The 25,892-nt window shown below is 39.4% G+C and overlaps 1 protein-coding gene across 1 annotated transcript in view; it reads left to right on the plus strand.

Annotated features, from left to right (window-relative positions):
* The window catches only part of KCNH8 (potassium voltage-gated channel subfamily H member 8), a gene marked incomplete at both ends in the record, with an annotated part of 333,350 nt that overhangs the window by 274,164 nt on the left and 33,294 nt on the right, over positions 1 to 25,892 (plus strand). Inside the window, 2 exons of the mRNA XM_081235814.1 lie at positions 19,688 to 19,726; positions 24,682 to 25,040. Of these exons, the coding sequence (XP_081091940.1) occupies positions 19,688 to 19,726; positions 24,682 to 25,040 (398 nt within the window). The remainder of the gene's footprint in view (positions 1 to 19,687; positions 19,727 to 24,681; positions 25,041 to 25,892) is intronic.

The following is a 25,892-nucleotide window of genomic DNA, read 5'->3' on the forward strand; positions in this document are numbered from 1 at the left end:
TTCAGTCTCAAATAAGATTGGGCTGCCTGGAAGCAATTTTCTTGAAAATGATTTATTGAATAGTAATAATTTTAAAAATCATATCTGACAGCCCAGATACTTAGCTCTTCAAGAGTAGCCTGTGTGTAGGTGTGCATCTGCTAGCACAGTCTTGTGTAATAAGAGAACATAATTAATTCTGCACCTTTCTGAGATAATTGTTCTTAGAAAATTGCATATTGAAGGACTCACATGGCATTTTACCATGTCAGCTTTCCCTGCCATCCCAGGCTCAACAAGTGTTCTGCTGGTTGTGTATTTTAAAATACTCTCCCTTAGGGAGCAAACCCCCTTCCTTGAAGTATCTTGTGGTGAATGGTTTTACCTACCCTACACTTTTATGGTGCTTAAGACAGTGTCAGGTGTGCTGGGAAAAGCTCAGTAAGTAATGGCCTGGAAACTTTACCTGCATCCAGTGTATATTTTATGTTCTGAAACACTCATACAGGTGTTTTCCAGTGGATTCAGAAGTTGTGGTAAACATAGTACCTTGAAGGAAGAGATTGTGTTTCAGTGTTCTCAGAGCCTAGTATTGTGTTCATGCTTGTGGCACTGAGTAAATGAAGACTGCTGTTGAATTTCTTGCATATGTTGACCCGTCCTACTTGCTCTGGCTGCAGCACAGTGACCCTCATTGTCCTCTTCTCTTCTTAGTGGTTGCTGTGTTTACTGCTTCATTCCCTCTACTATATCAGTCTTGTCCCCACCTTTTGCCCCTTAAGGAAGATCTTAGGGAGGACTGGATTCTAAGTTTACACTCCCCTCTACCCCTGAAGTTTTGTTTCTCCAGCTTGGGCCCCAGCTTCAGAGAGATGAAGGCTTTATAACTTCCAAACACTGTAAAGTAAAAGAAAGAGGTTACCCTCACCCCTTCTCAAACGACAGACTGATTCTTTTTAAAATTTTTATTTTAGGACAGTGTTAGTGTGGGGCATTGGCAAAAGAGCCAGCCTGAGAAACCTGGTAAATTTGGGGGCAAGTTAGAAGGAGGACATCTACTGTAGGCAACAGAAATCCAACTCAATTGTATACGCCCATGTAACTTACCACCAGAAACGAGAAATAGAACACGTCCATTCCCCCAGAAAGTTCCATAGTGCCTGTTCCCAGTCAATCTTCCAACCCCCACTATCTGATTTCTATTGACATAGATACATTTTGCCAGTATTTCAGTGTCATAAAAATTGACTCATTCAATATGTACCCTTTAGAAGCTGGCTTCTTTTGCTTAACTTAATGTTTTTGAGATATATCCATGTTGTTGACTATATCAAATATTCTTTTTTATTGCTAAATATTCCACTATATTGATATATGATTTTCAAATCCATTCTCCTGTTGATGGATTCTGTATTGTTTCCAGTTTTGGATTCTTATGAATAAGGTTGCTTTAAACATTCTTATCTATGAACTTTTGTGGACATATACTTTCATTTTTCTTGAGTAATTACCTAGAAATGAAACTGCTGGATCCTAGAGAAGTAATTCATCAAGCTGTTCACTTAAGATGTGTGCATTTATTGTACGTTAATTATATCTTCAGAAACTACTGCAAATCAAAACAGAAATGCAGTTTTAAAAACAAATTAAATTATTATTGGTTTAACTCACCTATTTAAGACAGTAAATGAACAAAAATTTGTATTTTTCATTTCAATAAAACTTATAAATCAGTGGCAAAAATAATAAATAAATAAAGTGATCTGAAAAGTGAAACCAGAATGAAAATCAACCTAAACTCTAAAATGCAAACAAGCCAACAGGACCACAGAAGCCATAAGTTTCATATGTTGAAACCTAACCCTGAATGTGATGGTATTAGGAGGTGAGGGCTCTTGGGGGTGATTAAGTCATGAGGATGGAGCCCCCACAAATGGGATTTGTGCCCTTATAAAATAGACCCTGAGAACTCCCTCACTCCTCTGCCATGTGAGGACATGGTGAGAGGACACCCATGTATAAACCAGGAAGTGGGCCCTTGCCAGATACAGAATCTTCCAGTGCCTTGATCTTGGACTTCCCAGACTCCAGAACTGTGAGAAATAAATTTCTGTTGCTTTTGACTGAAAGAAAGAAAGAAAGAAAGAAAGAAAGAAAGAAAGAAAGAAATCCAACTCAAATAGAGAACTAAAAGCAGAGATTTATTGTAAGGATTCCAAGTATCTTACATGATTAAATAAAATACACACACACACACACACACATCACACACAGAGACCCACATGCACACCTGGATCTCAGCAATTGTTATAATCAGGCTCTCAAGCTTCGTTTCTTATTCTATTTTCTCTCCATTTCTTCCTTTTCTTTTTCTCTCCATTCTTATTTAGTAGACTTGCCATCTTTCTTTCCTCATCCAAATGGCAGGAAATGTGACAGATAGCAGCTCCTCAATTCCAGGGGGCAACAGATTAAGCTTAACTCTCTTAGTTGATTTTAGATTCCTGCAGAAAGACTGAGTGGTTCAGCTTATGTCAAGTGCCCACTCAGATTTTATCACTTTATGCGTGTGTGTGTGTGTGTGTGTGTGTGTGTGTGTGTGGTGAGGGGAAAGGGTCAAGGATGAAGAGAGATCACACTGTGGTAGAAACCACAGTGGTTTCCATGACAACCCAGTGGGCTGAAGAGTTAAGAGACACGATCCAGAAAAGGGGAGGGGGGTACTCAGAGGTAGTTGGACAAATGAAGCAAAGCTAGGGATTGTGTGTGAATTGTGGGTCATCATGTCACTGTAAGTTGTACAATCATAACTCAGCAACATTTTCTTAGAAACCAAATTCCATTTAAATATATATTAAAGATAAAATCAAGAACACACAAAGAGATTTAAACATCTCTAAATGGGCTCATGTTTCATCTCCTCTGTATTCTCTTCTGTGTAGCCTTCTGTCAATCAAATAGCATGAAGCATACCCTGCAAAGAGCTCAGCCACATTTCCATGACATCTGGGGATTTCAGCTTGTATTTGCAAGTTGAACCGTGAACAGTTTGATTTTTAAGCTCCTTGGAGAGAGATGGGGGTTAGCTGGGTTGGGAAAGTCAGATGATGAAAAGGCCACCTGCCATCCCATCAACAAGACAAAAAATGTCTTTCATTCCCTACCTCCCTGGTTGCTTCTACCCTGCAGGAAACAGCAGATATTCAGCCTGAAATAAAAGGTATCAAATCTACATATGTACACACATGCACACCAACAGGCGGGCCTCAACTTGTGTGCATTCCTTGAGAATGAAAAACTACCTAGGCTACATCCACCAGGAATTCTCAACCCAGGTCCACTTGAAGGTCTCCATTCCACACTGCGTTCTCCATGGCTGTTTAAGTCAGGGGTCCAGAGCTCGCCCTCTTCAAGGTCTGTAGGTTGGGATAACAGAGCTCTGCCCTCCTGACAAAGGCTCTGTGAAATAAAGATGATGTTGATGCTGCTGATGCTATCATGGCTCCTAGGAACCAAACTGTATGCCAAGCACTTTACAGACATTAACATTTTTATTCCCACAACAATCATGGAGATAGGTTGTTAAATTCATGTACTAGACAAGAAGACTAGTTAATGATGAGATAGGTAAAAACCTGATCCAGCATCCCCCAGCAAGTAAGCAAGGGAAATCAGGAACTACAATTTCAGTCCCAAACCACCTGACTCCAAAACCCAGCTGAAACTTAGTGTAAGTTTAGTGTAAGTTTATCCATCAAAACAAAGTTAGAGGGCTTCCCTGGTGGTGCAGTGGTTGAGAGTCTGCCTGCCAATGCAGGGGACACGGGTTCATGCCCCGGTCCAGGAAGATCCCACATGCCACGGAGCGGCTGGGCCCGTGAGCCATGGCCGCTGAGCCTGCGCGTCCGGAGCCTGTGCTCCGCAACAGGAGAGGTCACAACAGTGAGAGGCCCACGTACCGCAAAAAAAAAAAAAGAAAGTTAGAAATTCTCGCTCTGTCCCTCAATCCTCTGAGCACTAAATGCCAGCTGTATTGTAGTCTAACAGAGCATTCACAGGAAATATGTTTCCATGGGAAAATGAGCTTCACATGCCAAATGTATAAGTAAAAAATGAACCACAGAACTTTTTGATAATTCATCAGGCAGTAACACTTTGATTTGTGCCCTTTTTTCTGTAGGTTATACTTTAATGAGAAACTTTTTGAAAAATGAATCATAAGAATTCAACCAAGTTGTAAGTGGAGAACTCAGTTGTATTCATGTAACTTCCTTGAGAGCAGGAATTACATTTTATTCATCTTTGTAATCCTTTTCCTCGCGAAATTGCCTGCATGAAGTACATGCTTGATTAATACTTATTGGAATTTAATTCATTCCTTCGTATATATACACGTTTCCATATCCATGAAATAATAGAATGTTAGAACTGGAAGGGACCTAGTGTACCATCTGATAAAACTCAGTTTTTCTTTTGATGACAAGTGGCTTAAAGAGAGGAGGGAAAAGAAATTTACTCACATAACTAAAATTCCCATCTTATAGACCTAAATGAGTTAGAATATTCCCTCTGCACAAAGAGGACGTTCACTTTTGGATAAAATCTCCCATCAACCAAATGAAAACATGTGTTTCAAATAAGATTCCATCAAAAGATGAAAATATATCTCACCAGGTTTTAATTTCTCTTGTCAACTGAATATTTAACAGCACATCTACTGACAGGAAAAAGATACTAATGTTTACTAAGTATGTATTATGAGCAAGGCAACTTGTTTATAATACCTTATTTTATTTAATTTGCCATCTTTGCATCACCCCTGAGAGTTTGGATTTTCATTTCTGCTTTGGAGATGAAGGAACTGAGCGTCCAAGTAGCATGCTGCCTGAGATTACAAAATCAATGAAAGAATCAAACAGTACAGGGCTTCCCTGGTGGTACAGTGGTTGAGAGTCCGCCTGCCGATGCAGGGGACACGGGTTTGTGCCCCGGTCCGGGAAGATCCCACATGCCGCAGAGCGGCTGGGCCCGTGAGCCATGGCCGCTGAGCCTGCGCGTCCGGAGCCTGTGCTCCACAACGGGAGAGGCCACGACAGTGAGAGGCCCGCGTACTGCAAAAAAAAAAAAAAAAAAAAGAATCAAACAGTATAAAATCAAGTTAAACTCTGGTATTCTGAATCCCAGCCTAGGACATTTGTCCACTAAAGCACCGTGCCACAAATCAGCACATAATTCTCCTAAAAGGGGATGTTCTCCTTCAGGCATTTTGACTTACAGCAGAAGCTATACTGAATTTCCAGAAAAACATTCACTTTAATCTTCTTAACCCTAATGCTATTACTCGTCATGTCTCATCAAAAACCCATTGTGCCTCAGTATTTTAAGAAAGATTTCTCATTAACAAGAAGACAAGTAAGACAGCAGAATGACTTCTGCTCTTCCCTAATGTTCATGCTTTTATTTGCTCATAAATCCATCCATTTATTAAATAACCCTGCATTCATGGACTAGCTCTGGGGGAATTTCTTCCCATTCAAGTATGCTTTTCAGTCTGCTATGCATATCATTCTGCTTTATTCTTCCCTTGCTCCATGTTCAAGGGTAAACTTGTAAAATCTCTACTCCATCATCATTTCAAATGTACAAAATAACATTTCAATTTCTTTCCAGACTCAGTTTCATCCTTGAAAGAAGTTGGAAGCCTTCTTATTAGTTGAATTTAAAAAAGTCTTTGGTGTGTGAATATATCACATTTGCCAGCAAATAACACATACTCAGCCCCTCCTGAAAGTACACACATACTTGCACACATTCATATAATTATGCAGAAGGATTGAGAGTATAAGTGAAAGAAGCAATATTTTAAATTTAGAGTTTTGTTCACAATTCTCAATCAGTCTACAAATACTTTTCCTGTGGATAGGTTAGGACTTTTTAAAAATGTAACTTTACTCTGGGGTTTTGTTGTTGTTGTTGTTCAAGAATTTGATCTCCTGGAACTTGTTAGATTAACCTTGAATATTTTACTGCAGTAAATATTTCACCGTTTGGGCTATGCCAGTCTGATCATGTTTCACAGCTCATCCTTGGGGCTGTGTGACATTTCTTCACACTAGTCCCATGAATACATCCCTGTAATCCCAAACCCAGATTCAACTGTTACAGTACGGAGTCAGTGGGTGGTCTGATTAAAGCTGTTGTAAATGAGCAAAGTTAGTGGAAATTAATGTAAAATTAAAAGCAAATTACAAAATCCCATGGTAAACATCTTTACAGTGCTTTTCCTGTGAAGTTCTCCAACAGGATGGAGACCGCAGAGAGGAAAGCATATGGCGGACACAGTCTGCTTACACATCAGGCAGAGCTGGAGGCCTCCCGTTTCACCAGATTCAAGGCATCCATAAACACACCGTTTAAACCCAGCAATCTGCAATGCCAAAAGAGGGACAGCTTTGACTAGCGTTAACAGTAGCCAAATAGTTAGAAATATGAAGTAAACAAGATGCCAAGTTAGGGGGAAAATGGAAGTGTCTTGAAATTATGAACTGGAAGGCCGGCATGCAGTAATAATAACTTGATGGGGGTGGAGGGACACAGAGAGATGCATTTCTGTCAAATGAATTGGGACTTAAAGGATTTGGTTTCCATGTCACTGAGAAAAATGATTCAGGAAAATTCTGAGATGAACATCTGCAAGTTGTTAGGCTTTTGTGACATGGTAATCCCACTTATATTTTCCACCCTGAAGGTTAAGCAGAGCACATGGTGACCGATCTGTGTCACTGCATTTTGCCAGCATTCATAAATAGTCCCAAGACTGACTAGTGCTAACGAAGTGTATTTATATTCTAGGTTATACAGTTTACATTTTTTTCTTTGAGGCTATTAGTCACCCTTTTTTCTTGATGGTACAGAGTGTTAGCATCAAATATGGGAAAATACCCAAAACACCAAAACAGGCTTCTGTCAAAAAAAGTGATGAATTGTAGGTATTAGAGTCAGTACACATACAAGTTGAGTGGCTTGGAGTAAAGTTGCTTTCCTTCAGTGCTTTCCTCCAGTTCCTCATCTCTAGCCTGGGTGATCTCAAAGAAACTGTATCAGTTGGGTCAGGCTAAATGCTGTAACAAACAGCCCCAAGTCTCAGTGATCTGATACAGTACATAGAATAAGACCTACAGGGCATGTCTCATTCACATCACAATATACAGGTGGTGGGCAGATGGTGGCTTTTCCCAGGGCAACTCAGAGATCCAGGCTTCCTCTATTTGGTGGCACCATTATCCTTTAGGTCTCAGCATCCTCTGGAACTCAGAGTCCTCCACTGGAGACTTTGTACTTCAACAGCCAACCAGCTGAGAGAGAGAGGATGAGGAGAGAGAGAGAGAGAGAGGACTTTGTTTGCACCGCTCAGGGGCCAGACCTAGATCTCTGCTCACATGCCACTGGCACAGCCAGTCATATGGGTCTACCTAAGTGCAAGCAGTCTGGGAAACCTCATCAAACTGTGCGTCTAAGAGGATGCAACTAGTGAACAACCAACCCGTCTGAGCCACAGGCCCTTCTAGCCTTATTTTTCCATTATTTTTTAATTCCAGTTTAAGAAAGCTTTCAAACACTGAGAAAGTTATGTAACCAAACTAAATTGTGCTTTTGCTCTGTGTGTGTTTTATTTTACTACAGTGTTTTTATTTTGCCTTTAAATCAGAATTTGTTCTTCAGAAAAGACAGAATTGGCACACGTGGCATCACTTAGTATTTTGAGGAAAATGTGAGGAGTGAAAAATAAAGGCAGCTTGCTGGATATATGAGTGTGCCATCATCTTAAGGAAGCCTGGCATGTAAGAGTATGAATCTACCAAATTCATCGATAAATCAGAGGATATTCATAACTGTCGACTGAAAAAATAATGCACAACGTGAGAGTTGTGAGTTAAGTTTTATTTGGAGCAAAATGAGGACTATAGCCTAGGACACAGCATTTCAGATAGCTCTGAGAAACTGCTCCAATGAAGTAAGGGGGAAGGTCAGTATAGATGTGATTTTGGTGAAGGGGGAGTACATGCAATCAAGCACATATTTTTTACAGGTTTCTGTTAGTCTCAAGAAGGTTACTGCTACTCATGAGGAGTGGACATCACCATGAAGGATTTTAATGCTTTTCTAGATATGAGGAGATGCAAGAATTGGGCTCATAAAATTGTCTTCCGAAAATATCTAACTATCTGGAAGACCTGCTCTGCCAGTTTTTCCCAGAGCACCGAGTGCCTCCTTCCCAATCTCCACCCTGGATGGAGATCCAGGGGGTGTTGAAGGTCAGCAGCTGCAGTGGCTCATGATTTGATCCTTGTAGAGGTAGATGGCAAGTGCCAATTTATAGGTGACATACCTTAAAACATTCTTCTAAATAAGTTACCACAAGGTCACTTTAATGGGACATCCCCAAGTAAAAGTCAATGTTCGTTTAGAAATTCTGAGTGAATTAACAGAAAGGAAAGAGTAGAGGAGGGACAGAGTCTCAACAAGAATAATTTAGGGCCAGTGCCGAGTAGAAGTTACACCTCCTGAGGATCTAATGGAAATTTATGGGGAAAATAAGATTTCCTCTGTGAGACTCCAAATGACCTTATTTTGGAAACATCTTTATTCCCTAAAGGTGGTGTGCCTTCACAGTCCAACTAAGGCCAGAATTGTTCCTTCAAAGAACCAACATGTCCAATTTCTTGCAACCCACAAAGAAACAACCTGACAAGCACAGTTTGATGTGGGAGATGGGAAACCTGAAGGGGCAGGATTGGCTTGCACAAATTTGTGTAAATAGCTATGAAAGCCTCATCCTTCCCATAGACTCACTTGTGCATATTCTGCAATCATAGAAATAATTGTCTTAAAACTTGGGGGAGGGAATTCCCTGGTGGTCCAGTGGTTAGGACTCCACGCTTTCACTCCCGTGGGCCTGGGTTCAACCCCTGGTTGGGGAACTAAGATCCTGCAAGCCACATGGCCAGAAAAAAAAAAGAAAAAGAAAAAGTTGGGGAAAAAAGTTTGTTCTGAAGAGTATTCTATGTATACGTTTCCTGTGTGTAACAAAAAGAAGGATGTCTTTGTACGAATCTATAAATAACAGTTAGTTCTGTGAATTCAGAAAGACCCCACCATAAGAAGTTCTGCCCATTCTAAATGGATCTGCCTTACTCACTGTTCACATTTTTATGAAGAGTTCCTCAATGGATATCACTGTGATTTTCCCCAAAATTTGAAAGGGCCACATTGTGACTGGGTTGCCATGTGATAACTCTTAAAGCTGGTCCACATAATATAATTTCAAGAAAGAGCTCCTTGCCTCCCCTTTCCCCATGAACCTCTCCCCTTAATTCCTCACTGTTTATTTTTTTATGGAACTTTTAAAAATATTTATTTATTTGGCTGCATCGGGTCTTAGTTGTGGCATGTGGGATCTTCGTTGCTGCATGCAGGATCTTGGTTGTGGCATGCATGTGGGATCTAGTTCCCTGACCAGGGATAGAATCCAGGCCCCCTGCATTGGGAGTGGGGAGTCTTAACCACTGTACCACCAGGGAAGTCCCATCGCTGTTTATTTTTAAAGCTTGAGGAAAAGTCTGTCCTCTGATGAAAGCTCAGTCTCAAAATATAAATTTTCATAAGAAAAGAAATAGAAAATACCCACTACTGTATAACTGGAGAGTGATTTCCCCCACAGGAAGCATGCTCTGGGTGAGAATGTTATTAGAAAAGACACCCAGAGAAAGGAACGACATATTTTAAAACTATAATCAGGCATTTTTTTGTCAATGACAATTTTTTATCTGGGAATTTCCTAGAGCACCACTGGGGAATCAAAATGCCAAACCAGACACATTTCTTCCTAAATTTCAGTGGCTTAGAAGTCCATTGTGAATTCTCACGAAGACTTGTTTTTAGTCTATATGTAGTTAGTCAATATACCTTCCTTATTTTGCTCCATACATCACCTTTGTACAACAAAACCCTAACTTTACTTTTTAAATTAATTTTTATTGGAATATAGCTGATTTACAATGTTGTGTTAGTTTCTGCTGCACAGCAAAGGGAATCAGTTATACATATACATATATCCACTCTTTTTTAGATTTTTTTCCCATATAGGTCACTACAGGGTATTGAGTAGAGTTCCCTGTGCTATACAGTAGGTCCTTATTAGTTATCTATTTTATATATAGTAGTGTGTATGTGTCAATCCCAATCTCCCAATTTATCCCTCCATCACCTTTCCCCTTTGGTAACCATAAGTTTTTTTTCTACACCTATGACTCTTATTTCTGTTTTGTAAATAAATTCATTTTTACCATTTTTTTTAGATTCCACATATAAGTGATATCATACGATGTTTGTCTTTCTCTGTCTAACTTGCTTCACTCAGTATGACAATCTCTAGGTCCATCCATGTCACTGCAAATGGCATTATTTCGTTCTTTTTTATGGCTGAGTAATATTCCATTGTATATATGTACCACATCTTCTTTATTCATTCATCTGTCAATGGAAATTTAGGTTGCTTCCATGTCCTGGCTATTGTAAATAGTGCTGCAAGGAACACTGGGGTGCGTATATATATATATATATATATATATATATATTTGCAGTACGTGGGCCTCTCACTGCTGTGGCCTCTCCCAACACAGAGCACAGGCTCTGGATGCTCAGGTTCAGCAGCCATGGCTCATGGGCCCAGCTGCTCCACAGCATGTGGGATCTTCCCAGGCCGGGGCACAAACCTGTGTCTCCTGCATTGGCAGGCAGACTCTCAACCACTGTGCCACCAGAGAAGCCCACATGTATTTTTTTGAATCATTATTTTCTCTGGATATATGCCCAGGAGTGGGATTGCTGGATCATATGATAGCTCTAGTTTTAGTTTTTTAAGGAACATCCAAACGCTTCTCCATAGTGACTGCACCAATTTACATTCCTACCAACAGTACAGGAGGAAAACCCTAACTTGAGAATCTTGGCCTCACATCTACCAACTGTGAGACTTTCTTCCTCACCTAGAAATTGTTGAGTGTTTGCTAAAGATGTGAATGCTGTGGTGAACAATATTCATCTTGCTTAAGTTTCAAAGATTTCTTTCATTAAAAACTGAATGCCAACAAAAGTATGCATTTGGTCATGTAGAAGCTGCATATGGCCTCACTATCATGGTCTTCTATAGACCTCTTCTTATTTTCTGAAGCTAAGTGAGCTTGCCCAAGGCATTATGCTCACGTACACAAAGTAGCTCATTTCAGTTTGCTGGTTCAAACACTGTCTTCTACAGACGGGGCTGTTCAGCTTTCTGTTACAGTATATAATTGACAATGGTCCTCCTAGGCAGCAAATCAGGCATTTCTCATTAAGTTTGGAAGTGCCATCGGGAATTGTGATGCAAAAACTTCTCACTCCAAACTCAGCATCTTTGTTCACCAACCTGGTTTGGAACCAGAGTACTCAGCGTGTATCCTGAAAATCTTATGAAACCAGCTATTGTGTTTCCTTATAATTACATAGTAGCGGGTTTTACAGGCTAACCAGGAACCATTGTACCCTAATCAGAAACTGGTCATTGGGGGGCCTCCACATAATGAGTTTAAACTGTGTAAATTCTTCTAGCACTGATTACCCTGCTGAACTCCCAAATCACTGATTTGGTGCATAGCTCCTTAAGCCTGAAATCTTTAAAAGTGTGTGTCATTGCTGAGAGATTTCTAGTTAGTTTTCTTCACACAATAGTGTGTATTTCCTTCCCTTTTTCTTTCTAGGATAATATGAACTACATATTCGTAAATAACTCTCTCCCTCAAAATCATCCCATGTTTCCAAGTTTTTACATAAATATTAAGGGACTCCTTTGGGTTTTCTTTTAATTCCAAAGTCTTGAAATTCATACATTTGAATTCAAAGAAAGGAAGTTAAAATTGTGTTTAGAAGGGCTGTCATCCCATGCCGCAAAAACATACATACTTTTCTTTGCACAGTACTGGGTGGAATACTTTATAAAACGTAATAGCTTGACATTCTATTCGTTTCTCTCTCAACCCAATTATCTGCTTCACTTGAGTAAAATGATGCATTTTCAAATTTTCCACAGGTATGAATATAGTCAATAAGACATTGACAATATATACAATTTGGGGGAAACTTGTGTTTAAGAAGTTTAATGGCCTCCTTGTTAAGAAGTCCTATACATGTGTGTATATAATATATATATATGTTAGTTTTTAAGTTGGACAAACCCATCTGTGTGAATGTTTAGCTCTGCATCACCTAGCTAATAATGCCCTATTCCTCACCAGCTCAATTCAAAGAAAAGTTTTCTTCATAACCAATGTATCAATAATAATAAAATTACCACTTATTAACAGGAATTATCTTTATGCCAGACACTGGACCAAATACTTTCCAAATGCAACAATGTGAGGACTTTTTTCACCATAAATTCTAGGTGAGAATTCCTTGTGGATCATTAAGTTGAAGTGATAAGAGTTGTACACTTCCCAGCAGGTTCCAAATGCCTTCTTTCCCTGGAGAAACAAGAGAGGCCTGGAAAGCATGGCACCACCTAGCGGCTACCTCTGGCAGGAATGCTGGACACGATGGCCAGAGGGAAGCAGAAGAGAACAGAAGGGACCCAGGGGGAGAGTTTCAGTGAAAGAATTTGGAGAGGCACCATTGTTATCACTAATGGAATAGAAAAGGAGGGGTCATTTTTAAAAAGTCTTCCTGTGGTTTATCACCGTATTGCCTCTAAGGTTCTTGAAAGATATGGACCAAAAGATTAGAATTATTTTTTAATTACTTTTGGTTGCTGTACTACATTTCTCTTAATGTGACACTACATCAGATGTGGCCAGCCTGGTCTCCAAGATTGGTTCAGTTTACAGGTATGTATTTCATTTAATCCTTACAAGTTTAGTTATTATCATCATTTTTGAGAGAAAGAGTGAGACAAAATTCATTTGTGTTAACCCATTGAAATTTAGCACATTATTTGTTACCTAAGCATTACTTATTCTATTACAATTAATATGCTTCCCAAGGTTACATAGCTAATAAGTGACAAGACTAGGGAAATTCCAGCTCTTAACCCCCCTGCTATATTACCTCCTAAATGGGTCCCGTTCCCCACACACAGACCTTTCATCATAATATACGTCAGTGAAAAGTTTTTGTGCTGCTTCCTACACTGTAGGAGCTGATTCTCTAGCTCTGGACATCAGTAAGCGCTAAATTCAAGACTCACTTACTTGACTTATATTTCCCACACCAGGAGCAATAGCAATTACCCAGGGGAAAAGAATTCTCCAAGTCTTAATAGTTTGTCTTGACCTCAAGGCCCCGGGTGAAATTGGGAAATGTCAAAATTATTAGTCTTTTCATTAAAATCTCATTTCTGTTTCTAAATTACAGAACAAGCAAAGAAAACATAATAGAAACTGTATTACCCACTTAGGGATTCAGACCAGCCTCTAAAATCTCTTCTTTAGATTAGATGGTGGTGACCTCTCAGACATGTTAAGTTGAAGATGAATGCTCCCTATTCAAAACCTATCCTTTCTCCAGAGGTTTCTAATTCCTCCCATCTGCCATCTGCCATTGGTGTCCTTCACTATTTCTTGGCACCTCCAGTTGAGTTTGCAAGAGAAAGAAGCAGATGAGGAAATGAGACCTGCTGATTTGACAATTATTTATGATTTTTGTAAGAGTAGACATTTTAACTATGACAATTATGGGGTTATTTGCAAGTATCCTTCATTCATATTCTCTTTATCCCAAACAACCACAAATGCTGGTAATATTGCTGTCCCGTGAACAAGATAAAATCCGTGATAATCCCTGTTTCTGAATGGGCACGCACGCTCCTTCAATCTGCTCTGTGACTTAATCAATGTGGCATTATTAACAAGGCAGAGAATGTCATGAATCAGTCAGAGAGAAGAGCCTTGTAATTCACATCTCATTTCCCGATTGAGCAATCAGCTGCAGATAACATTCTCACCAGGGCACTTTCGTGCCTTATGAGATTCCATAGTTGAGAGGACATTTGCAGACCACACAGGGGTTTATAAATCCTACCTGTGGGCCAAGTAGACAATGGAAATAGATTTCCTACCTTCCTTGGGCTACTGGCCCCCTGGGTTACTGTTAGGAGTCCTGGGTCTTTGTGGTAGGTTCCACTCACCTTTGCTTCCTTCCTGCCTCACAGTGGTCAATTTCTTAGTGGTTCAGCCTCTTGAAAAGAGCTTGAGAGTAAGGAGAAGTTATTGGTAATGCCTCATCACTGCTGAGAAACCACTCACGTTCCTTCTAGAGGTGGCCTTTTAGCCTCCCGTGAAAGGCGGGGCCTCACACCCCGCCATCTCTCAGAACGCAGAGGGATTTTAATGGGTGGAGGGAATAGATAAAAGAAATCAAATAGCTCCCTTCCCAGCTAAAAGAATTCATAAAAATTCTAATATCAGGGAAGAGTAAGCTGGGATGAAGTGAGAGAGTGACATGGACATATATACACTACCAAATGTGAAATAGATAGCTAATGGGAAACAGCCGCATAGCACAGAGAGATCAGTTCGGTGTTTTGTGACCACGTAGAGGGGTGGGATAGGGAGGGTGGGAGGGAGACGCAAGAGGGAGGAGATATGGGGATATATGTACATGTATAGCTGATTCACTTTGTTATACAGCAGAAACTAACACACCATTGTAAAGCAATTATACTCCAATAAAGATGTTAAAGAAAAATTCTAATATCAGAATAATTTACTATCAGGAATTTTAAGAACTTAAGGGGAAAAATGAGTTGAACGGCCAAGATCAGGTATGAGCCTATGAAAGCTCTATAAAAGGGTCGTCATTCAATAAAAGAGACAACATTAAAGAATGCAATGGCACGTGTCACATCTAAAATGACTATTAATTTTAGTATATTTGATTTCCATTTGCAATTCAAGCTCAATAGTAAAACTTGGGACCTTCTTTACACAGTTAAAAAAGTTGTGGATTTGTTTTGCTTTTTTTGGCAGCAAATTATATGAGGACTAAGAGACCATTTTTCCTCTCTGGTCCTCGATGCCAGTGAACAGTATTTTTCCAATTTAAGAGTCCTGTCTCATGAACTTATGGTTACCAGGGTATAAGGGAGGGGGAATAGTTAGAGAGTATGGGATTGACATGTACACACTGCTGTATTTAAAATAGATAACCAACAAAGACCTACTGTATAGCACAGGGAACTCTGCTCAATATTATGTAACAACCTAACTAGGAAAAGAATTTGAAAAAGAATAGATACATGTATATGTATATATATATATATATATATATATATATATATATATATATATATACATGTATATCTATAACTGAATCACTTGCTGTACACCTGAAACTAACACCACATTGTTAATCAACTATACTCCAATATAAGATTAAAAGTTTTTTTTAAAAAAAAAGAAATAGTAGGGTATAACATGTTATTGAGAGGTGTAAAGTCTCAGCCAAAAGCAATAAAATTAAGAACATTAAACCTAAGAAACAAACAAAACAAAAGTCCTCTCTCTCAAGTTCCTACTGGACTCACAGAGTGATAGAGTAATTTATGTGGTTAGGATAGGGGGAAAGGAGAACAGCTACACAAAAACTTTTAAAACCAATGCAACAAAGCTGAGAATGTTTCTTCCTAGTCTTCAAGATTATGACGCCTTACTTCTGGTCATGACTTTGTGCCAGGCGGTGTCCTCAGCCCTTCTGCCCGCACTGGGTTTCTTCCTTCCTGATGGAATGAAGGGCACCATCCCAAGATGTGAGCGGGTTGACCCTTACCCTTCTTGATCTCTCTCAAAACTTTATTGCAGGGACCTCATTTCCTGCTCTTGTGTCTGACTTACTTCCCTTTTATCTTCCCAACCTCTATGACTTCAGTCTTTCTTTTTTTCCTAATTATTCCCATTAGAGATTACCAACAGTTCTTCTTATTGTCTAAAAGGTACAAAAACTCCATGTGGGAGGGACTCAAAATTGGAAAGCTGCCTTCCTCAAAACTCAAAACCGTTGAGTCTTCAAGCAGCTGGAACAATAAATATTTTCTATCCATAGGCTGTATCCATGTTTCTCCCTGCTGTGGAAAGAATGCCTAGAATTCATCCGATTTCCTAAAAGATCTGTGACTCAGAAAAGGTTTACGAGGTGTTTGGGTAACTTAGCCTCATGAGTTTTGGGGGTCGGATTTGTGGCAACCATCAAACCAGATTAAATGCTATAGTATGTCAGGCATTTTTTCTTTCAGCCCAAGAAACAGCATTAACCATTGGAAGAGGTATCTGAGAAAACTCATGATTCTATGGAAGGTACACTGAGAGTCAGGAGGCATGGCTTCTGGGGAAAAAGTTCTGCCACTAACTTGTTGCATGAATTGGGCAAGTCATCTCATCTTCCTGGGCCACTGTTTTCACATCTCTAGTTAGGGAGTTGGACAAACTCAGTGGTTTCAAACTTGACCTGGAGACCTGAGACCCACACCCATCACCAACTGAAAGAGATTCATTGGAACTGGTACTCTGTAACCTGATTTTTTGTTTGTTTGTTTGTTTGTTTTTTGCGGTACACGGGCCTCTCACTTTTGTGGCCTCTCCCACTGCGGAGCACAGGCTCCGGACGCGCAGGCTCAGCAGCCATGGCTCACGGGCCCAGCCACTCCGCGGCATGTGGGATCTTCCTGGACCGGGGCACGAACCCATGTCCCCTGCATCGGCAGGCGGACTCTCAACCACTGTGCCACCAGGGAAGCCCTGTAACCTGATTTTTTAAAGGAACACTTCTCAAAGCATCCTATTGTCTGCCAGGTGTACAAACCATTGTAGTAGAGACTCTTTAGGGTCACTTCTAGCTCGAAAATACTGGGTTTCCATTAAACTAATATTCTCCATACTTGGCAGAATCTGGATTAGCATGAAGTATTAGTCAACAGAATGCATCTATCAGAGTATTCTTTTTAAAATACATGTGATATTATGGACTTCCTCAGAACATAGACACTGAAAATGCTTGCCTACAAATGTGGCTGAGCAGAAAATGTTTTATATTTTATCAATCTTCTTGACTCAGTATTTGAGCTCTATAATGTCTAAAACTAAAGGCACCTGGAAAATTACTGACTGATGGTGGTGCAAAAGTTGTGAATATCAAGTAAAATCCTGTGGTTTTGAAGGGGGATGGCAGAGGGGTGTTTTGCTTAAGAGATGAAAAGAGTAATTTCATTCTGTCTTAACGGCATGCACCAACCTTTTCAGAACAGCTAGGTTTTTGGGTTGCATCAGAAAGGAAAACATCACCAAGTTTGTTATTCTCCGTAAGAGGGGGAAAATATCTTAATACTTATATTTATAAATGTTAAGGAAACAACATGAAAGCTGAACATTTATTTCACTAACATACATAAGTTCACAACAATGAACAGACACAGAAAATAGCAGTATATACAGAATTCGACTACTTACAATACATTACAATAGATAACAGGGCATTTCATAAACAATTCAGTACTGGATTGAAATCTTTCCAAGGATGGTTAATTCTATTTAGAAGAACTATAACAAATCCATTTCTATCAGGGTGAGAAAGGGCTTTCACTGTTGCTGTTGAGTACTTTAAAAATATTTGCCTCTTATAAGTGAAATGAACCACAGCAACTGCTAAGTGAACTTATTCCATGTATGCTGAGTGTTATTAAATCTGAGTTTCCTATGATTTAAAAGAAATTTTTTTAATAAAATAAAATAAAACACATGTGATTAATACCATATGTGAATTAAATGATTTATTCAGAGAGCCTATCACAGTAGTGCTGGCTACATAATGGGCACTTACCTCATAGGATTAGTAATGAAAATTAGTGGATGTCATGGCTGGGGAGCATTTACCAGGGTGCTGATCACAGTGAATACATAATGAATTGACAGCTGATAGAATGATAATAACAATGACGTTGGTCATAAGATCTCACTACTCAAAGTGTACCCCATGGGCCAGCAAGGTCCATATTATCTGGGAACTCATTGGAATTTGGAGTCTCAGGCTCCACCCAGACCTCCCGAATCAGAACCTGCAAGTTTGAGAAGCACTGATATAGAAAAACATTCTTGGGGTTCAGCAACTCAACAGAACTCATATTAGTAATAAACCATGGGGGTTGGGAGTCACACCCAAATCAGCAAGTGCTAAAGCCAGTGCCTTTCTCTAATCCCTTAGAGAGCATCTCTGACCTGGAGATGTTCAGGCTTCCTGAATCCCAGGGCTGTTCTTTCTTTCATCCAAGCTGTAACTGAAAAGCTTTTCAAAAACCCATTTTTTGTGTCTACCACAGTAGCAACGACACTGTAATTTTGTTTTATTTTCCACATTTTTAATTATTCAGCTGTTTTACTGTCACCATTTAGGGAATTATTACAAAACTTAAGTCTTCAGTGCTACTGATCAATGCATATTTAGACAACAAAACAGATGTAGAATGGGTTGACTGCTTTGATAAAATTAAACATTGATGAAACATATATTTGCACAGCAATAATGATGCTGGCATTTGTATAAATAATAGCAGATCTATTTCCCTAATCATCTAGAAAAAAAAAACAGTGGTGGGGGTGACAGAATTACCAAATATGTCTCACTTACTAGGCAGGTCATTTTGAAGTGCAAGTTTTTTTTTTTCATGGGAATAAAATTATGTTAATTTATAGCATCTATTACCACTTTAAAATGAGAGAAGTATATTTGAGCAAAAAAACAATGTGGATGAGACCTGAAGCATATTTCCCAGATATGTTATAATTTCCAGAGCTTGTTTGTACGTCATGGAAGGTGCATGTTTTTTAATGTACTCCTCCACAGTACCATAGTTTGATTTTATGCAAGATGTGTTTTGAACTTAAGTGATTCTATGTTACACATTTGTTTTTCACATTTTACCATCTCTGAAATTGGGATCAGTCTTATAACTGATGCCATGTCACAATCTGATTGACAGAATTTTTTTTTCTTTTTTACAATCAATTGGATCTTCAAATCACTTAAATTGAAAATTAGTATCCACAGTGAACTTAATCCTAGTCCACAGGGAACATCAGAGCGAGTAAAACAAATGGGACAGAGAGAGTTCATCACCCCCACCCGTATCCAAAGAAAAAGGGGAGGTGGATAAATAGAAAGAAATGAGATTAAATAAGAAACGTCTCCACAATTTCTTTTTTCACAGAACCGGAGAGAAAATCATGGAAGATAAGATAATTTAGCAAAAGGGCAAGAAAGAGGAATAAGGGAGATGGAAAAAAAAAAGAGAGAGCAAATAAATCATCAAGATGGAAAATGTATCCTATGAGTGTACTATTTTGACCCCTATTTCCTGGGTGTGGTGTCCTGTACTAGGCAGTCAATTTGCCGCTCCCTTTTCTTTATTACACACTCTGATCAGTAGAGTTCCTAGAGGGTGAGGTGTGGGAGATGTTCCCAGCATCTCTCAGGAGGTATTTCCTCTTCTCTGGCCCATGCAGGTGGCCCATCTCCCCCGCACAGCCTCTGAACTTTCATCCCTTTCCCTGTCTCCATTTCACTCAGTCCCAAACCACCAAGAAGGTGTAAATGATTGTTACAACTTCTGTTTGTTTGTTTGTTCCTTCAGGTGATATCAAGATTATCGAACAAATCTACGGTCTCACAGGTATGGCTTTTTGCCAAAGAGCAAAATATTTATCTAAAATTTGTGGGATTTCCAACAAATATGTCTCCTCCTTGAGGATGCTATGTATTCATTTTTGACTTCCCCTAAAGCACTTGAGAGAGACGTGGCAATGACTTTCATGAGTTTGGGAATAGAGAAAGGTTGAAACTCATATATCTATTTAAGGATCTTAGAGCTATTGTTAAAGCATAGTTTGTCACCAAAACCTGCCAGAGTAACAAAGTCCTGGGGTATTGATCTTAGAAGAATTGAGCTTTTAAGTCAGTCCCAACTTTTAAGAACCCTCCAATTTCACAGAAAACTTTCCCCCCAAACAGAAACTTGTCCAATTTATGACTTAGAACTTTATTACCAATAATCCCGTGACAGAAACCCTGTAAACAGCTCCTTTTCTTGCTCTGTACCCTCTTGAAGCAGAATCCCCCAACTTTCACACACATGCATACACACACAGACACACATGCATACAGAGGTGCACAAATAAATCCAATTACACAGCACGTTACAAAGACGTTGATAATGGACTGAAGATGGTTGGGGGTGGGAAGCAAACACAGTTGCTATTGAGAAACATTTTTAAAGCCCTTAAAACATCTCAGTGCTATCAACCAAGTTCCTCCCTGCCACTAGTTGTCTTTTCTCTCTCATCTCTGCAAAATCCCTCTTCAGGAACTAGCAAAACTGTCGTTACATTTAAACTCTTCTCAACAGGCATCTTTTCCTCATTACATCTTTTCCACCAGACCTTTCCTATATTCTCTTTCTCATGAAGAGAAATTTAGCCTCCTTTTGGATTTTCCCATCTGAATTCCTCACCCCGCCATAGCAGTCTGAAAATGAACATCCCTTCCAAGAATACACCATCCTTAACTTTCAAAAACAAAATCTGTATAATTAAGGTTAAGTTCATTTGCAGTATCAAAACTACCAGAATAACAGGGGTTTCAGTACAATAGATATTTATTTCTCTCTCATGGACAAGGCCAGAGGTAAGCAATATAACAGTGTCAGTAGGCCTGGAGATTTCCTCTTTCTGCTTAATGATCCTCAACTTATGCCTTCCTTCTCCTCATTCTCTCAAATGGCTGCTGGAGATCGATTCATTTCATCAGTGTTCCAGACTAGAAACTAAAGCAAAGTAAAAGAGCAAGATAGATGCTCCCCTCCTTCTAGGAGCCTTCCTAAAATTTCCCTATAACCTGTCCACTGGCATACTATCATCCTAGAATTTGGCCTTATGGCCAAACCAAGTGGCAAGGGGTCTGAAAAAGGTGATCTCTGGACAAGGTGCATTGCTAAGAGTTCGGTTAACTAAGAAAGAAGGGGAGATTATGTAAAATATCACAACACTATCTGTAAGACCTGCCCTGATTTAAATTTTGTTTCCTTTTTCTTCATGATCATCACCATCATCACAAGGGCAAGCATTTAATTAAGCACATTCCGTGCATATCACTAAGGGTGTAACTACCATTATCTAATACCTAATTTTTTCCTCACATTATTGTCAATTTACAGGTGAGGAAACCAAGGCTTTAAACAATAACATTACCTGACCAAGGTTATAGCTAGTAAGTCACAGGACTCTTAAGACTGTGTGACCCAAAACATATGCATTCCACCACTAGACTTTATTCTGCTTTCCTTTTAGTCAAGACACATTTAGTCAAGACTCATTCGTGAGTTTGAAATGACTATCCCAGCAAGATGGCACGAGCAAAATTAGAGACTCCTTTGACTGTGGGGATAAAACCTCATTGCCCTCATGGGAGCATTCATGAGAAGGATGAGAGGGAAAGGAAGAGATGGGTCAGAGAGAAGGAAAAGATCTGTGGTTGAATTTTGTGGCCATGTATATACAGGTGAATCCAGTGACACGAGGGAGGAGGGTATACCGATGGCCTGAAGAAAGTAACCGGTACTCCTCCTGCACAGAGGCTGCATGTGGGGCTGGGTATTTAATAATAATAAATTTGGGTATTGTCTGCAATGATGGTCCACGGGTTAATGAATTCTTCGTATAAATCGTGTTGGTTGTCCCAGTCACAAGAGTCAGTACCTAAGCAAATTGTCCAAGGTGCCAAGCATGGAAGTATGAAAATTAAATGAACTTGTAGAAGTACAAACATCTTATAGTTTGTGGCCATAGTCAGAAGATTCTGTTAGAACCAAGGGAGCCTCCTTGAAACAAAGGAATGGTTAAATTGCCAATGCAAATGTAAACAGAAGTCCAATTAGAGAATGTACTCAATGATTTTAATTTCTGTGATAAGTTCGCCCTGTTGTATCTTTAGCTGGGTGAGCTCACTTTTCTGTTCTACAATACTAGTATACAAATGTTCCTCTGCAATTCCACATGGGTCCATCTTTTATTAAAAGCACAGAATTTAAAATGCTGTGAAGAAAAAGGAATAAATAAATAAAAGCAAAACCATAACTATTGAATAAAGAACTAATAGCTTTACCATTAATTAAAATAATCACATCTAGCTGGAAAGATGAGTCTAATAATTCCATTTCCTCAAGAAATTTTGACCCATAAGATTAAAATACAGGGCTTCCCTGGTGGTGCAGTGGTTGAGAATCTACCTGCCAATGCAGAGGACACGGGTTCGAGCCCTGGTCTGGGAAGATCCCACATGCCACAGAGCAACTGGGCCCTTTAGCCACAGCTACTGAGCCTGCATATCTGGAGCCTGTGCTCCGCAGCAAGAGAGGTCGCGACAGTGAGAGGCCCGCGCACTGTGATGAAGAGTAGCCCCCACTCGCCGCAACTAGAGAAAGCCCTCGCACAGAAACGAAGACCCAACACAGCCCAATTAATTAATTAATTAAAAGATTAAAATACAAAAAAAAAAAAACCTTCCTAAGTGAACTGATCATTTTACTTTACAGCTATGGCCTCAACTAAATAGGTGAATGGGCCTGTCAGTCACTACAGATTCAAGTTCATTTTTTTGTTACATATATACATATATATATATATATATATATATATATATATATATATCATTATAACTGTTACAATAAAATTCATATACCAATAAAACAACTATTTATTGAGAAGTAATAACCATGACAGCTCATGACATTTAAATAGTATTCTTAAGTCTTTTCAGTTTATTTTTATTATGAATTATTGATAAGCAGGTATAAATGATTGTATCCTCAAAAGAAACTGAGGCACAGAAAAATGAACTGACTTTTTGGAGCAGGGAGGCCATGTCTGGGGCAGAGCAAGAAGCACATACTCTTAGAGTGACTCTGTTGAGGGCCATCAGCTTAGCCTTTGCTACCTTGTCTTTCCTGCCCCTTCATTATCCCCTCCTTCATCCTTTCCCATCCTCTCCTTTGTTTCTTCTAAGCCTGTAAGGTTGAAGGAGCCCAGGCAGGAATCCTACAGAAGAGTTTGCAAAACTCTCCCTTTCCTTTCCTAAGGCTCTTCAAGGTGAGAGGACCAAATGGTTTGCTGTGCTTCCTGCCACCTGACTTGTGAGAACAAGGAGAGCTGAGGACACTTCTGATCTTCTTCCATCTATGGTCCAAAATAGGAAAGAGTTTTATTCTCAAAAATAATATAATTTTGCTGGTTGATCTCCACATAAAGTTCCACTGAGGACCCTGTAACTTTAAAATATCAAGACCCAATTATGCTAAGTGAAATCAGTCAGACAGAGAAAGACAAATACTGTATGAGATCACTTATATATGGAATCTAAAAAATACAACAAACTAGTGAATATAACCAAAAAGAAGCAGACTCACAGACACAGAGAACAAACCAGTGGTTATCAGTGGGGAGAGGGAAGGGGGAAGGGCAAGATACAGGTAGGGGAGTAAGAGGTACAAACTACTGGGTATAAAGTAAACTACAGGGAGATGTTGTACAACACAGGGAATATAGCCAATATTTTATAATATCTATAAATGGAATATAACCTGTAAAAATTGTGAATCACTATATCGTACACCTGTAACTTATATAATATTGTATATCAACAACACTTCAATAAAAATAAAATGATGAGGATACCTGAAAAATGAAATAAATTAATTAAATAAACTATCAAGGCCTAAGACTTTCCAGTAAAATTGAAAATGTCTTATTCCTAAAAACATGCCATCATATGCTATTATAAATGACAGGCTGATTAAAACCTCAATGCAAACCTGATAAAATGCACCTTTTACATAGGTCACCACCAAGAGAGTTTAAAAGACCAAGAGGAGGATTGTGGGCTAACACCAGGAAAGCAGAGAGAGTAAACCTAGCCGAGATCAGAAATGGGGAGACTTTTAACATCTTTTATTGAAATATAGTTGATTTACAGTGTTGTATTAGTTTCAGGTGTACAGTAAAGTGATATATATATATATATATATATATATATATATATATATATATATATATATATCCTTTTTTAACATTCTCTTCCATTATGTTATTACAAGATATTGAATCGAGTTCCCTGTGCTATATAGGATGTCCTTGTTGGCTATCTATTTTATATATAGCAGTGTGTATATTTTAATGCCAAACTCCTAATGTATCCCTCTACCCCCTTCCCCTTTGGTAATCTTAAGTTTGTTTTCTATTTCTGTGAGTCTATTTCTGTTTCGTTTTGTTTAAAATTTTTATTGGGGTATAGTTGATTTACAGTGTTGTGTTAGTTTCAGGTGTACAGCAAAGTGAATAATTCTTTTTCAGATTCTTTTCCCATGTAGGTTATTACAGAATATTGAGTAGAGTTCCCTGTACTCTACAGTATGAGAGACTTTGAACACCTGAATAAATAAGAGCAAAATCTGTGAGGTCTTCCATTTTAAAGGCTCTAGGGGATCTGACTTTGTTCAGATGGGCCCTGCAGCATGAATGATATGCCTCTCAAGAAGTCTTCACAATCTGTACTCATCTATATTATCCTCTGATTTAGTCAGAGACCAAGGGAAATGGCAGCATCAAGAAGAGACTCCCATCCATTGTGGAAGATGAGGAAGAGGAGGAGGACCGGGAGGATGAGGAGACTGCTTCCCTCTCTCCCATCTACACAAGGGGATCTTCCTCTTCCCGTAGCAAGAAGCCTGGAAGCAGTAAGAGCTATCTTGGCTTAAGCCTGAAGCAGCTGGCCTCGGGAACAGTGCCATTTCACTCACCTATCAGAGTCTCTAGTTCCAATTCCCCCCAAAACAAACAGGAAGCCGACGCCCCTAACCATGGTAAAAGAAAAGAGAAGAACTTGAAATTGCAACTTTCAACTTTGAACAATGCTGGACCCCCAGACCTCAGTCCAAGGTGAGAGTTCACATCATAGAATTCTTTCCCAGGTGAAACTGGCTGCATTGTATTCACACTAGTACCTGGCTAGTAAATGAGTCAGCCTTCTGGGCCTTTCTGCCACGCAGGTTCCTAGCCTCGATGCTTCAGCTTCCCTAAATTTTTGTGTGCCATTTTTTTTTTTTTTTTTTTTTTTTGCTGTACGCGGGCCTCTCACTGCTGTGGCCTCTCCCGTTGCGGAGCACAGGCTCCGGACACACAGGCTCCGCGGCCATGGCTCGCGGGCCCAGCCGCTCCGCGGCATGTGGGATCCTCCGGGATAGGGGCACGAACCCGTGTCCCCTGCATCGGCAGGCGGACTCTCAACCACTGCGCCACCAGGGAAGCCCTGTGTGCCATTTTTGACTCTATGTGGGTGTGTATGCAAGATGAGAATAAATAATTTTAGTCACATTCTCAAAAGCGTCCATTAAGTGTTTCAAATTCTTTCTTTTCTCCCTTTATCCATTTAGCTCTACCTATTTTTATAGATGTATATTTCTACATTGTAATTTTATAACATAAATTTCTAATGAAAACAAAAGAGATGGAACAAAGTCCGTATTGTTATCCCCTCAGTATCTGATCTTACCAAAAGTTTCATGAAGCAATGAGTGGAAATTATGAAGGAAATGAAGTGTTGGTCTTCATTTCCCATAGTATTTGCTTCATTATTGTGGATGACTGAACTTAGTTTTATTTCTGGCCCCTTCAGCCAGAAAGGGAGAGGCCACAACAGCGAGAGGCCCGCATACCACAAAAAAAAAAAAAAAAAATAGACAAGGAAAAACATATTGAGTGATTCCTAGTCTCATGTACTCAGCTAGGTAA

The sequence above is a fragment of the Mesoplodon bidens genome, assembly GCF_964165515.1.
Source record: "Mesoplodon bidens genome assembly, chromosome: 5".
Classification (NCBI taxonomy): Eukaryota; Metazoa; Chordata; class Mammalia; order Artiodactyla; family Ziphiidae; genus Mesoplodon; species Mesoplodon bidens.